The sequence below is a fragment of the Erigeron canadensis genome, chromosome 6 (assembly GCF_010389155.1).
Source record: "Erigeron canadensis isolate Cc75 chromosome 6, C_canadensis_v1, whole genome shotgun sequence".
NCBI classification, from domain to species: domain Eukaryota; kingdom Viridiplantae; phylum Streptophyta; class Magnoliopsida; order Asterales; family Asteraceae; genus Erigeron; species Erigeron canadensis.
In genome coordinates, this window is record NC_057766.1 from 3,016 (window position 1) to 16,758 (window position 13,743).

General features: G+C 34.8%; 1 protein-coding gene, 1 long non-coding RNA gene, 1 other non-coding gene and 1 pseudogene across 3 annotated transcripts; 2 read left to right on the top strand and 2 right to left on the bottom strand.

Annotated features, from left to right (window-relative positions):
• Positions 1-2,847: 2,847 nt before the first annotated feature.
• LOC122606352 lies at positions 2,848-2,966 on the bottom strand (annotated as a pseudogene).
• Positions 2,967-3,440: 474 nt separating this feature from the next.
• On the bottom strand, positions 3,441-3,559 carry LOC122606343. The gene has a single exon (XR_006324862.1). It is a non-coding gene; the product is annotated as a 5S ribosomal RNA (ribosomal RNA).
• Positions 3,560-5,241: 1,682 nt separating this feature from the next.
• On the top strand, positions 5,242-8,309 carry LOC122602632. The gene is made up of 3 exons (XR_006324344.1): positions 5,242-5,458; positions 7,332-7,402; positions 8,072-8,309. It is a non-coding gene; the product is annotated as an uncharacterized LOC122602632 (long non-coding RNA).
• A 3,404-nt stretch (positions 8,310-11,713) lies between these two features.
• Positions 11,714-13,690, top strand: LOC122602693 (protein STICHEL-like 4). The gene is made up of 5 exons (XM_043775282.1): positions 11,714-11,938; positions 12,254-12,454; positions 12,525-12,680; positions 12,790-13,408; positions 13,495-13,690. The coding sequence occupies exons 1-5, from the start codon at positions 11,746-11,748 to the stop codon at positions 13,520-13,522; spliced, it is 1,197 nt and encodes a 398-aa protein (XP_043631217.1). The 5' UTR covers positions 11,714-11,745; the 3' UTR covers positions 13,523-13,690.
• The last annotated feature ends 53 nt before the right edge of the window (positions 13,691-13,743 follow it).

Consider the following 13,743-nt stretch of genomic DNA (forward strand, 5'->3'; position numbering starts at 1 on the left):
AAAAGAAAACCCTAATTGTCTAACCCTAGCCTCCCACTTCCTCCATCTCTTTCTCACATAACACACTCTCATCCTCCCTCTCCCACTCTTCCTCCAATCCGGCCACCACTAACCACTGAACGGCCGCCGCTCAACCACCACAAACCACCACGAATTTATCCTTCTTTTATTATTTTCTTTGAGTTATGGTAAGATTTACATAAATCCATGCATTAGATCGGTTTTTCTTCATCAAAATCGTGATTTTCTTTTATATATATAATCGGCTGTGTATATATATATGGATCCGACCTACTTTTCTTACATATATATGTATAGATCCGAAAAGATGCCATCTTTGAACATATAAATAGGTTTTACTAAAAAAAAAATAAAAACTTAGATTTGAATCCGAAAAGTGTTACTAAAATATATGTATATTTTGGTTATTTATGAGTATATGTACATATATACATGCGAAATCTCTTTAGATCCGAAAAGTTTATACATTTCCATACTTATATCGGTTATATATTTATAAATATATGTTTAATCCAAAATCTTCAAGCCGAAAATCCTTGAAACCGAAATCCTTGGTCCGAAAAGCTTCAAAACCGAGATATCCGAAATCCACCACCTTGGGTAAGAATTGTTGTGTCATCTTATGATTTCGGGTTGATATGTGTTATAAACCGAAAATATGTATTAAATTCATGACTATTTTTATAATTTTCGAGTTGGTTTGGTTGATTTTGATTAGATCTAGCTTAAATCCGGGTAATAAAAGTGATTTGGATTGTGCATCATGTTTCGATCTAGACTTGTTCTTGATATTTGGTTCAGTCAACGGCCGGTCAACACCGGTCAACCGTGGTCAAAGGGGCAGATCTGTATTTTTGGATCTTATTTGGACTTTTAGAGTTAAAATTAAATTAGGGTTTGATTCAATTTGGACTTTGTAGTCAAAATTAATTAAGGATAGTCAAAATTGGGATTTTGTTGGTCAAAATCAGATTTGGATATTTGTCAATTAGAGTCATTTTATAATCCATTCAAAGTTGTCGAAATATTAATGATATGGGCATATGACTAAAATAACTATATATATAAATATACTTGGTAAAGACTATATAAGTTATACGATATTCCATCTTAATATATATTTTATAATGACGTTTCATGCGAAGACTTGAAGGGATATAAACAATAAAACGTGACATCGGAGTTAATATGGACATTGGACTTAAGTATATATATACGGATTAATTAAAATGGACAGGTTTATATATATATACATATAAATATATATAGAAGGACTATTTTAGTAAGAACATATATATATATATACATTGGTATAATAGTAATCGATGACATTGATATTAAATATGATTTTATTAAAAGAAGTATTTCTTTTGGATAATTTATAAGAACGAATGAGACTATTATGAAATATTATGACGTTGACGAGATATAATGGCATTTCCTAAGACAATAGTATAGGATATGGACTTGTGCAATTAAGTAAGTACTTACTGGGTGACTTTTGGACAGATAATGAGTTTATTTCAGGTGTATCTGATTGTTCGTGTTCTTGTTCAGTGATCTAGGGTACTTATACTTGTGCTACTTTCAGGTGAGTTTCGTAGCCCCTCTTTTTATAAGTTTTTGGGGTGAAAAGTATACTTGTTCTTTTTAAACAGTTTTGTCGATTTCTGTTAATATTCAATATTGAGCCTGTGTGTATAGAGTTACTTATGCCATTTGAAGTGCTTTTGTCTTGTTGTATATGTGTGATTATGTGTTTGTTGTTGTGCTTGATGACGTGCTTATTTGACGTGCTTTATATGGAGACTTGAGACTTTGAGACTATGGACTAAGGCAGGTACCGTAAGGCCAGACTTTCAGACATTGAGACTTTGAGTATTTCGGTTACATTGAGTACCTTGGACTTTGAGACTTGGACTTGAGACTTGTGTACTTTGACTTATATATTGTAGCTCTGCTCTTTATGTATTGAACAAATACTTATTTTGACTTAAAAGAATCGACAAAAGGACTTCCTTCTTGACTAGACTTTTTGACAAAAACCTACGAACTCACCAACCTTTGTGTTGACACGTTTTAGTATACTTTTCAGGTACTCAGGCTAATCAGGGATAAAGACTTCTATGCTAGGACTGGACTTTGGATATTTAAGCTCCATTGCTTATTGTCAGACTTTAAGGCTACATGCCTTGGACTATACCATTTATGGAGTTATTGTATTAAGTTGTTCCAGCATAATTATGACTTTGAACTCATGTTTTGGGAATATATTTATTATATTCTATTTCATTTAGCAGTATCTATGTAATTCAATGTCGTGCTGTACTTTTCATGACACCTCATGTTTCCGCCAACGGTGGAGTGTTACAACTAGGAACTAGTATGATGTACTATGCCAGATTAACAGTGATGATGTTAGTATTCCCTCGGTTGAGCCTTCTTTTCAAGCTACACATGCTGCTGGGGATGATGATGATATGTATGCTAAAGAAGATGTTGAGTCGGATGATGGATTTGGTCGTTTCATGAAGTTGGACGACCAGCACTGATAGTTATACTAGCACTGTGTTATACTCTTATTGTTTAGATTGCTAGTTTGATTATTTATTGGGTTTCTGGGCCTGTCCAGTTACTCAGTTGGTTCATTTCCTGCACCATGGGTCCCCTTTATCTTATTCTGGGGGGTCTAAGGGGGCATTACTTTGTAAATGTTTATTACATTTATAATACGTTTTCCTTTATCCAAAAAAGACCCTAAAAACCTTAAACCCCTAACCCTAAACCCCAAACAAATTGGAAAATGAGCTGCAAAAACGTAAAAAAGGGTTGCAACACAAGGACTTCCCAAAGGGTCACCCATTCTAGTACAACTCTCGCCCAAACACGTTTAACTGCGAAGTTCTCATGGAATCTAGTGCATTAGTGCTGGTATGATCGTAACCGAAATACATCCTCCTTTTTATTGTTTTACCCTTTACTGCATGAGCTTCCCTCCTTCCCTTTTTACACGAATGTTGCCTCCCAGGCCCGTTGCCCGACTTTCGCGAACGCCGCTCCCGCAACCATTTGGTCGGTGTCTACAAAATAGCTTTTAGTGTAGGCTTAAGTTTACAAGAACAAGCACCGGTGTATTTAGAAGGCCCTTGGATACGGGTGTAAAGACGCCTTCACCTAAACGGCCATAACTTGAGCTAACGGGCTCCGTTTTTGACGGGCCACCAGTCAAAACGATCGCCGGAACGAGGAGCTTCCATCTATGATGGTAAAAAAATTGAAAATAAGAACACCCGTCTGTTTCCCGCACCCTACAAAATGTTTGTAATCACGTTCATAATAGTAACATCGATGGGGAAAAACAACAAATTGGACTGAAGAGCAACCCATTTCTAAAAGACGAGCTGCAAAAACGTAAAAAGGGGTTGCAACACGAGGACTTCTAAGAGGGTCACCCTATCTAGTACTACTCTCGCCCAAAAACGTTTAACTGTGGAGTTCTGATGAGATCCGGTGCATTAGTGCTGGTATGATCGCAACCGAAATACATCCTCCTTTTTATTGTTTTACCCTTTACTGTATGAGCTTCCCTCTTTCCCTTTTTACACGAATGTTCCTCCCAGGCCCGTTGCCCGACTTTCATGAACGCCGCTCCCGCAACCATTCAGTCGGTGTCTACAAAATAGCTTTTAGTGTAGGCCCAAGTTTACAAGAACAAGCACCGGTGTATTTAGAAGGCCCTTGGATATGGGTGTAAGGACGCCTTCACCTAAACGGCCATAACTTGAGCTAACGGGCTCAGTTTTCGACGGGCCACCAGTCAAAACGACCGCCGGAACGAGGAGCTTCAAGTTGCAAACCGCCAGTTCGGGTTAGTCTTCGTGCCTAGAAATGCCATTTTCTATGAGTTATGAGCCTTTTTCTATGTTTTTCGGGTTATATTGGACTTTCCTTTTGTAATATCTTCCGACCTGCTTATGTTTTTAGGCTTGTTTGAATTTTGCTTATCTATTTATATGTATGTAAACAACTGGAAATGATTAGTTTTCAATATATCAAAAAATCAATTTTCTCTATACACATGTCTGTTTGAAGAAAAAAGGTAACTAGATGTAAACTCCCAATCCCAATCACTTAATAATCCCTTTATTATCTAAAGTTTACCTAAATTGGATGGGAATCCCCCATCCCATGTACCATTTTAAAAGAATTATTCTTGGTATTCTTTGAATCAACAAATTCAATTAGTTATCTTGTTCATTTTCGTTTCCGTTTGCATCATTTTGTATCAGACCCGAAATTCCTGATCGATATGTCCAAAGAGAATAAATCCTAATGATGCCCAAGATCAGGATTTGGAACATCGCATTATGGGATGAATGAAGGGTTAGGATTTGTAAGTGCACGTTTATTGTAACAACTCTACTTTTTAAATATTACCTACGTGCTAGTTAGGTTGTCTATGATCCCGCAAGCCATAGTTATACTTGAAGCTAGTAGATAATGCCCCTAAATTAGTAATCTAAAGCTATTATTTAGTTCTAAATTCAATTTAATAAAATATCATTGAACAAAATTTATTTGTTGATCAATCAAGTTATATAAATAATAAAGTGAGTCGCACAAGTTGAGATAACAATAAAAAATTCATACTAATGTCCAACAACTTAATTACCAAGCCAATTTAAGTAAATATGACATGAGAATAAAATTTCTATCCCCAAGTATATTCAAAAGCTAATATGTACTTGAAAGTACTTGATTTATAATAAGTGTATATATATATATATGTCTAAAATAAATACATGTACACAACTAACGGGAGTATGTAACAAATTTTAAGACACATATATGTATACATACATGTAAATTTTCAGCCATATACATATGGGTGCACATAAGAAGTATATGCTTGCATTTTGAAAACACTACAACTAGTAATGAATACCCATGAATGCACCTAGACACATATAATATACATATACATAAAACAACTAACTAAAACTAAACACTCTTTTGAATTTACCTTCAAAACTTACGGCCACTTTTCCCTCCCAAGAACCAATTGACCAATCAACTCATAACTACAGCATCTTATGTCTTATACTTCCAAGACAAACTTGAATACTCTTACACTCCAACATCCCTTTCACTCCTCACTCCTCCACTCTTTCCCATACACACACACATACCTCTTTTCTCTCCAAAAACTTTTCTCCTCCATCTTTTCTTGGTAATTCACGGCTCAAAGAAAAGGCAAGGAAAAAGGAAGCAAAAATCATATTTAAACTATACTAATAATAAGGGTTATACTAGGTAGATTAAGGGTTAATTCAAGGAAGGATTAAGGATTGTTTTAAGCTTAGATTAAGGGTTATTTGGAGCTTCAAGGTCATGAAATTTTCTGCTCATATTCACCATCAAAACCGAATTCAAGAGGGTATAATCTTCATCATTTTTACTAGATTAATTTTGTTCTTGTTGTATATTGAAAGGTATTGTCAAAAGATTATATTTTCTTTATGTTTTCTTTCAAATTTACACTTGATGAGGGAAAAGTTGATAGGATCTTTCTTCCCATGCTCATGCATGTTGAATCTATGAAGAAAAATCCAAGGATTCAACTAGTTTAAGACCCAAAAGTGTAGTTATAGATTATATAGCTTTTAAAGTAGTTTTTATTTTGAAAGATGGTTATATTTTTATATATTTTGAAGGTTGATTTTCTGGAAATTTTATTAAAAGGAAGACTTTTGTTGTTGTAATGTTGGATCTATGAAAGCTTGCATCAAAAAGTGTTGATATATATTAATAGTTCTAAAATAACATTTTGCATGAAAGGATGAATATGTTTTATACAATTTTTATGCATATATTTTCTGGAAATTTTCATGAAAGTATGTTATTATGTTGATGGGTTATAGATGGATGAAGATTTATTGTTTAAAAGTTGAGATAATTGCAGGCTTGTTAGATTTAAAAAGATTGGAAGTGATGTTAAAATAGGTTAAAAGTTATGTTAATATTCTGGAAAAATTTGTAAAATGTCAAGGACATAAAGCTTGAATCAAAACTTGTTAAAATATGCTTGAAATCGTAAACCGAAAGCTTGCAAAAACGCATTTTGAGCACACACATGCATCACAATCTTTTGAACATGAAACCATGACAAACCTACTGGAAATAAGTTATTTCATATTTATAAAACTCAAGTCACTTGATGCATGGCAAGATTAAGCTCAAAAATCACCTTTTCGGGTTTATTAATCACTGACCGAAAGCACAAAATTGCACATATGACACCACCACCACTATCACGACTTGGACTATCAAAATATGAAGAACTTTCTGGAAATATTGAAACAAGGACAAAAATCCATCTTGAAGTACCTAAATTGCTTAAGAAATGAGGCTTAAAACAGGTTTTCAGTAAACGATTTTTGATTATAAAGTCCTCAAATAAGCAAGATACAAGAGAGGTTGAAATTATATAAATTTGACATGTTAAAAGTTGCCTAGAAAGGCCTGGGATTTTTGGACAAAAGCTTGTATGGTGATTTCTAAGTATTTTTTTGTGATTTGATGAATTAACATGGTAATTAAAGGATATATAAATTAATAAATAAATTATATAAACCGTTGAACATGACTAAATTTACATCACCAATGGTAAAAGTAACTAAAACCTACCGTAGAAAAATAGTTACAAGTGAAGAACCAAGTTTCATACAACTTAAAGGTAATTTATTAAGTAAAAATCACTAATTAATCACTATTATTAAAATTAAAAGGAATAATGCACAAATAAATGTATAAATCATAATATTATAAATCAACAAGCATAAAAACCTGTAAATAATCAAAGTATATTTATCCATGAATTTTAAAGATGATTTAAGAACTTAAAAGCAATTACAAGGAATTATTTAATTAATAAATCAATAAAATGAATAAATAAATAATTAAATAATATTAAATAAATAAATAATTAAATAAAAATCAGAATTATATATTAACGTTTATATTATAAGATCACAAATGTCAAATATGATTATTAAACAAAGTATGCAAAAGAAATTATATATAAAACAAAGCCAAACTACCGAAATTTCAATAAACGTACAAAATTGTATAAATGATCATCACCACCAAATATCTTCCAACAAATGATGTGAACAATATAATGCACTTGAATTCCATAATTAAACAACAACCAAAGATGGGCAAGCCTACTAGCATACGTCTCATGATCTAGCTTACTAGTTCATGCAACACACACTTACGTTGTGTACATTTTAAATACCATGGTTTAGGCTTGCTTGAGGGACGACACCACTAGCCGAAGATCTCGCTTTTGATCAGACCCTTTTCATACTCCAATCAAGTGAGTCATAGCCCCCTTTCAAACTGTTTTATGTGTTTAACTATCAGGGTGAAAAGCATTATATATATATATGTACATATGAAATGATTCTTGATAATATGAATATGAAATGAAATTGTCTTGTATGTTCAATGTGATAAATTTTTTATGATGAGCTTGAGTTCTGTCAACCCGTTTTCTTTCGGTACACTACTATTTACTCCGATAGTAGAGGCCTGTAGTTAGATAGTTGCGCAACTAGGTTTCGTCCACCCACCCGGAGCGTAACGGTAAAAGGTTGGTTGCCTTTGTGACGACCTTCTCTTCCAGTCCGACCGGAGCGGTGTTCTAGCTACCTTAAATTAAATGGTCGTCTCCATGGCGCGACCCTACTTATAAATAAAACACTTGATTGACAGTTTGTGCTATGAAATGAAATAATATATTATTTAGACATGAAAATGGTAGTAGTAGTGGCTCAAGCATTTATTCATCAAGATTTACTTGAAATATGCCCTCGTGGCTAAACGAATTGAACATACGTTTTTGGAAATGAATATTTTGGAAGAATACTAGGAAGTTTTATGACTCATTACCTCTAATTATATTGGAATAAACATATGTTGTTAGTTAAAAACCTATGAACTCACTCAATTCTCGTAGTTGACACTTTTTCTTCATGCTTTTCAGGTTTAGAGCATTAGGTTCGTAGCTTGGACCGCCTTGGACCTTGTTTGCTTGTTAGTCGGTGGACTTGTAATGCGAACAATTTGTCTTTCATTTATAGATTATGATTATGTAATGGATTCTAACGTCATCGTGAACTTATTGTCTTTTGATCTCGAATGATATATGAAACTTAATGTTGATGTTTTATCTTTAAATCTTTGTACCATGTCGTTCTATGGCACTTCGTGTTTCCGCCTTAGTCGGGGTGTTACATTTATGTCAATAGCAGTCTAAATTGTTTGGTCTTATATTGTAATATGTCTTTGTTACATGATTATCTTTAATGAACTTCGTATTATGCATAGAATACTAGATTAAGTTTAAGTATTGAATGTGTAAATCTGCTTAAGTATGAATTGTCACCTCACAATTCATAGGAACAAATTCGACCTCGTAATTGCAGGGTCAATTAAGATGCCAATCACAGATTCGAGTCATATTGCAGAGTTATGGACCATTAGGATGTGGATTTGTACTGTCAATGGTTATGTTCATCCTATTGTGGCAAATGACAAGGATACTAGTTTGAGTGGTGGGAAAGTGGCTACGTATGACCAAATGAATGTTGATCAAAAGAAGGACTAAGAAGCTGAAGTAAGGCTTTAGGATCACTACGAATGGATCTCAAGGGGAATTCTTGCACTTGTTTGAAAGTATCTAAGTGCAAAAGGGCTTATGGGATGTACTCAAGCATCATTGTAAAGGTGATGAAGATCTCAAGAAGAGGAGGAAGGACTTGTTGAAAAAACAATACTATGTATGCACAAGTTTCAAAGATAAATCTCTTGATGAGACATTGATTCGTTAAAGTCATTTGCTCGAGAAGTTGTTGGAATATCTTCCAGGTAAGTGGGAAGGGTTTGTGACTTCAATCCAACAAAATCCTAAATTCAATACATGGACTCTGGATCAGATCATACGAAAACTAAGAGGTTGGGATATGAAGCGTAAGTCTAAAGAAGCAGGTAGCAGTGATTTTGTTCTATGTCCGGAACTTTATCATAGCAAACCTAGTGTTGCTTCTGTAAAATCTTCAAGTGCCTGTTTACAACCTTCTACAGTGGAGATGATGAAAAATTGAAGATGACAATGGATTCTAACAACAACTTGATGTATGTAACTTCTCCGGAATCAACTATGGTTGTTCATAATGGGAATCAGAAAAGTAGTCCTCCAAGCTCAGGTTTATCAGGAATGCTGATGAGCATAAGATCTGCTAAGGGACATTTGGGCATGCTAGCTTCGTTTGTGTCTGCTCATGAGAAGTTAATTGGAGGAAAACTGACTGATCCTGATATGGTTAGGGAGGAGTACAAGCAAGTTGATCCAGATGACCTGGAAGAGTTGGATCTGAACTGGCAATTAGCAATGTTAACTTTGAGAGTTCAACGATTCACTGATAGAACCAAAAGGAGGTTATAGTCGGCAAAGTGGGATTTTATAAGACTAAAGTGAAGTGTTTTAATTGTGATGGTTTTGGACATTTTGCATGTGAATGTCAGAGGCCAAGAGAGGGTAACAATTCAGCTACATGCCGTCAGAACTTCAATTAGAGTGGTTCTATTGCAAGTCAGAATTCAAGGCGTCAATATGCTAATACTAGGAACCGAAACTCAGGAGAAACGGACAACTCGGGAGCTTTGGTAGTTCAAAATGATGGTACATATAATTGGGGTCCGCCTAGTACCGATGATCAGAATCATGCATTCATGGCAGAAATTCAAGACTTTGATAGAGGAATGAACGATCTAGAGGGATAATTCATTCCACTATAAACTCTATGCCAACACGGATGATCATGATATTTTTCATCAGAGGGTAGAACAGGAACCCGAACCATCAGAACCAACATGTATCCTACTAAACAACTTCGACACATAAACTTTTTTTTAATAATAATATTATCATATTTCAATTTCATTATGTTTTATATATAACTATTAATTATGTTATCGTGAAAAATTAGTATGTTTATATCTCGTGTCATGCGAGAAAATAGTCTAGTACCTTATTAAACTTTTTAAAATCTCAACTAAGAAATTAAACTACCTAAAATACATTTCTCCTTTATTTATTAATTTAAACACCATTACCTAATATACCTATAATGCCCTTAATTATATAATTTACAACATAAATCACTAAATCCTTTAAATAACTACATTACTTCCTTTAACATCAATTACTTAACATTTACCCCACCGTCGGCCCCACCACCCGTTGCCGCCACCATCGCCGCCACCATCACCCCACGCCATTACCATCATCGACACCACATTACGCGGACATATGACTAATTATTGAATATAGTTATTTAATACACTTATCAACATCAAATCATCATCTTCCACTACGATAGTTGATATTTAAATTAAGTTTACATATCCGACAAACTAGCACAAAGACAGGAACAGGCGAACAGCCTCCATATGGAACAATCTCAATATTTGATTCCGAATACTTAGTTCAGTGTTTTAAAGTCATCAAACCACATTATTTATCATCATTAATTTTGTATTTTAGCCACAGCCGGCTAAAATAAGGGCCATATTATTTTCTATTTTTCTCATGTATATATTTATCTTTGATCGACAGGATATCAATGTCACCAACAATACAAGTTCAAACTATACCAAGGGAGGATTCAAAATGCAAAGTATGAAATCCAAAAATAAACGAAGACCCATCTATGTTATGGGCAGACGAAAGACGAAAAGCAAACACACGCAGCAAACAAATGAGAACAAAACCATCTGGCCGCTGCAAGCTAATAGAAATGAAGTGGAATCATCATCCATTAATACAAGTCTCAGTAACAAGTATCAGCCAAAGTTGTTCCAAGATATTGTGGGCCAAAATATTGTAATTAGAACACTATCTAACGCGGTCCAGCAGAAAAAGATTGCTCCTCTTTATCTGTTCCATGGGCCAAACGGGACAGGTAAGACTTCCACTGCCAGAGTGTTTGCTTTGGCTTTAAACTGCGAATTGTACCCCTTTCATAATGAACCTTGCGGCTGCTGCAAAGGCTGTACCAGAAGCCTCTACGCGATGGAACTATGCTCTGGGTATAGAAGTTCCGGCTTTGAAAAAATCAAATCCTTACTCCAGAACACTTCTTTTGCTCAGGTGATTCCGGGAGTGAAGGTTTTTGTTATTGAGGAATGTCATTTGTTGAGTTCGGAAGCATGGGATGAGCTTATGAGTTTGTTGGAAGGACCATATGGTTCAAACCTTGTATTTGTACTTATTACTACATACGTGAGCTTGATCAATGGTGATATCGCATCAAGATGTCAGAAATTTTACTTCACAAAGCTGAATGATGAGGATGTCACCAAAAAACTTTCAACAATTCTTGTCCATGAACGTATGGAGATCGAAAAAGACGCATTGAAACTCATAGTTGCCAAGTCGGAAGGATCGCTCAGAAATGCTGAGAATATATTGGATCAGTTGACTCTGTTAGCATCAACCATGATCACTACCTCAATGACCCAACAGCTAGTAAGTACATCATCTCTATCTCGATCCCATTAGAAGCTAGTTCAATTAGTAATTTTGTGAATTATTTAAACATATCATGAATACAGGTAGGTCTCGTTCCACAAAACAAACTACTGGACTTGCTGGCAATGGCACTCTCGGGTGACACTATCAACACAATTAGACATGCTAAAAAGTTGATTGAAAGTATTGAACCGGCATCCTTTGTATCTCAATTAACAAATCTTATCACAAATGTACTCTCTGAAAGTGGATATCCGGATTCATCATCTTCAGCAAACCAAAAGCTACTCAAAAGTAGATCACGACTCAGTAAGACAAGTACTACTATCTTACTACATATCTATATACTACCACAAATATTCTATATATCTTATGTATATTTACCTGAATGGCACACCAAAATTAATCCGTCATGTTTTTGCATAGCGGGCAAGATTCTTTATCTTATTATAGGCACTAGATAATTATGACTTTTACACATATTATTGCAGATATCGGTACAAACTTATTTTTGCTTTAGTTTATAACTTATGGACAACTTCACAAAAAAAAACATGACATTATTTTATCACGCAATATATAAAATGCTGATTACAACTTATAACAATCATCTTCAATGATTGTTCTTTGCAGGCAAAACCCACACAAGAAGATTGTGCTACATATTGAAGTTACTAGTCGGAACGGAAAGGCAACTCCGGTCCTCATCTGTCAAGACTCCAAACATAATTGCAGCTTTACTAGACATGACTTCCGTGAAACCCTCAAGCACCAAAATCGTCTTGCCAAAAAGTCAACGTTCATCATCTTTGAGCGAAATAGCATTACATTCAGGTAAGTCCCGTCAATGGTTCAAGAACGCATATGCTAAAATAATTATCTAATAATACTCTCTGATGTATAGATGAACACCAAAGACACCAAATAATAGATACAAAGAGGGGAAGCTTAAGCGACACTGAAGAACTATGGAAAGATCTGCTCAAAAGAGTGGAAAGCTCCCACATACAAAAATTCCTTCGAGACCAAGCAAAACTTGCACTATTGTCTATCTCTAGGAGTAATACAGATCTTCTCTATATATAATATTTCGTCATAAACATATCCGCATTTCAAATATACCTTATTCCACATTCTGCTGACATGATTTTTTTATATATCAATGACAGCCAAGGCCGTTGTACATTTGACTTTTACAAGACCAGAAGACAAGATGGCTGCAGAAATTTCAGAAGCAAGCTTAGCCAAGTCACTTGAGTTTGCAATTGGATGTCCAGTTACTCTCCATATGAGCCTTGAGCAACCAATCTTAGGACATAATGGTAAAAGCATAACCTTGAGTGGAAGTCGTTCTGTGTATTCTCAACAACAAAACACACACCGGGACGGTGAATCGTGGGAGGGCTTAAGACTCACAAAATCAAAATCCTGCTCAACAGCTCACCAACCAAAAGGAAGGGATTTGAACACAGTTCAGGTTCAAAACTTGACAAGCGTGTTTGAAAAATCGACTTCAGATGCAAAAGATCCCCAATCAACAAATTTGATACAAGCAGGAGACTCTAAACATGCAACACATTATATGAAAGCCAACAAGCCTAAGCATAGATGGTTGTCTTTATCTTCAATCCCGCAAAGTGATGCAAGTGTAGAACCTTACAGTCAAGATGTAACATATGCAAACTTCAACAAAGGTGGAGATGACACGACAAGGAAAACACCCAAATTTCAAAGGGGTTTATCAAAGAGTTCCAAAGATCGCCGGTTTAAAGAAACCACGGATCAACTGTAAGTTTTAACAGCATATATTTTCGTATCTGGGTATTTCCTTAAAACGACTCGATAATAAGATTAGTTGAACATATTTTTTGCAGAAAATCAAATCCCTCATGGTGCTGCTGAAACTACGATAACTTCATTTTTTTGAGCAGTCCTCGCAACTAGTTGCAAAAGCAAAGATGGTTTGGTTTTATTAATTATTTACTTATAAAAAGAGTGTGGTGTGTTCACAAAGGGCAAGACATGTACATTTTAATAATGAAGAGGGAGGGTAAATGTCAGTGAGAGCAACTTGTTTTCCTCTGTAATGATCGAAAAGAATACAGGTTTTATTAGCGTAGTAG

Coding starts and splice junctions, on each gene's coding strand:
- LOC122602693 (XM_043775282.1), top strand. CDS start 11,746: ATGGCACTCTCGGGTGACACTATCAACACAATTAGACATGCTAAAAAG. Junction 12,455..12,524: donor CGAAATAGCATTACATTCAG/GTAAGTCCCGTC, acceptor TCTGATGTATAG/ATGAACACCAAAGACACCAA. Junction 12,681..12,789: donor ACTATTGTCTATCTCTAGGA/GTAATACAGATC, acceptor TATCAATGACAG/CCAAGGCCGTTGTACATTTG.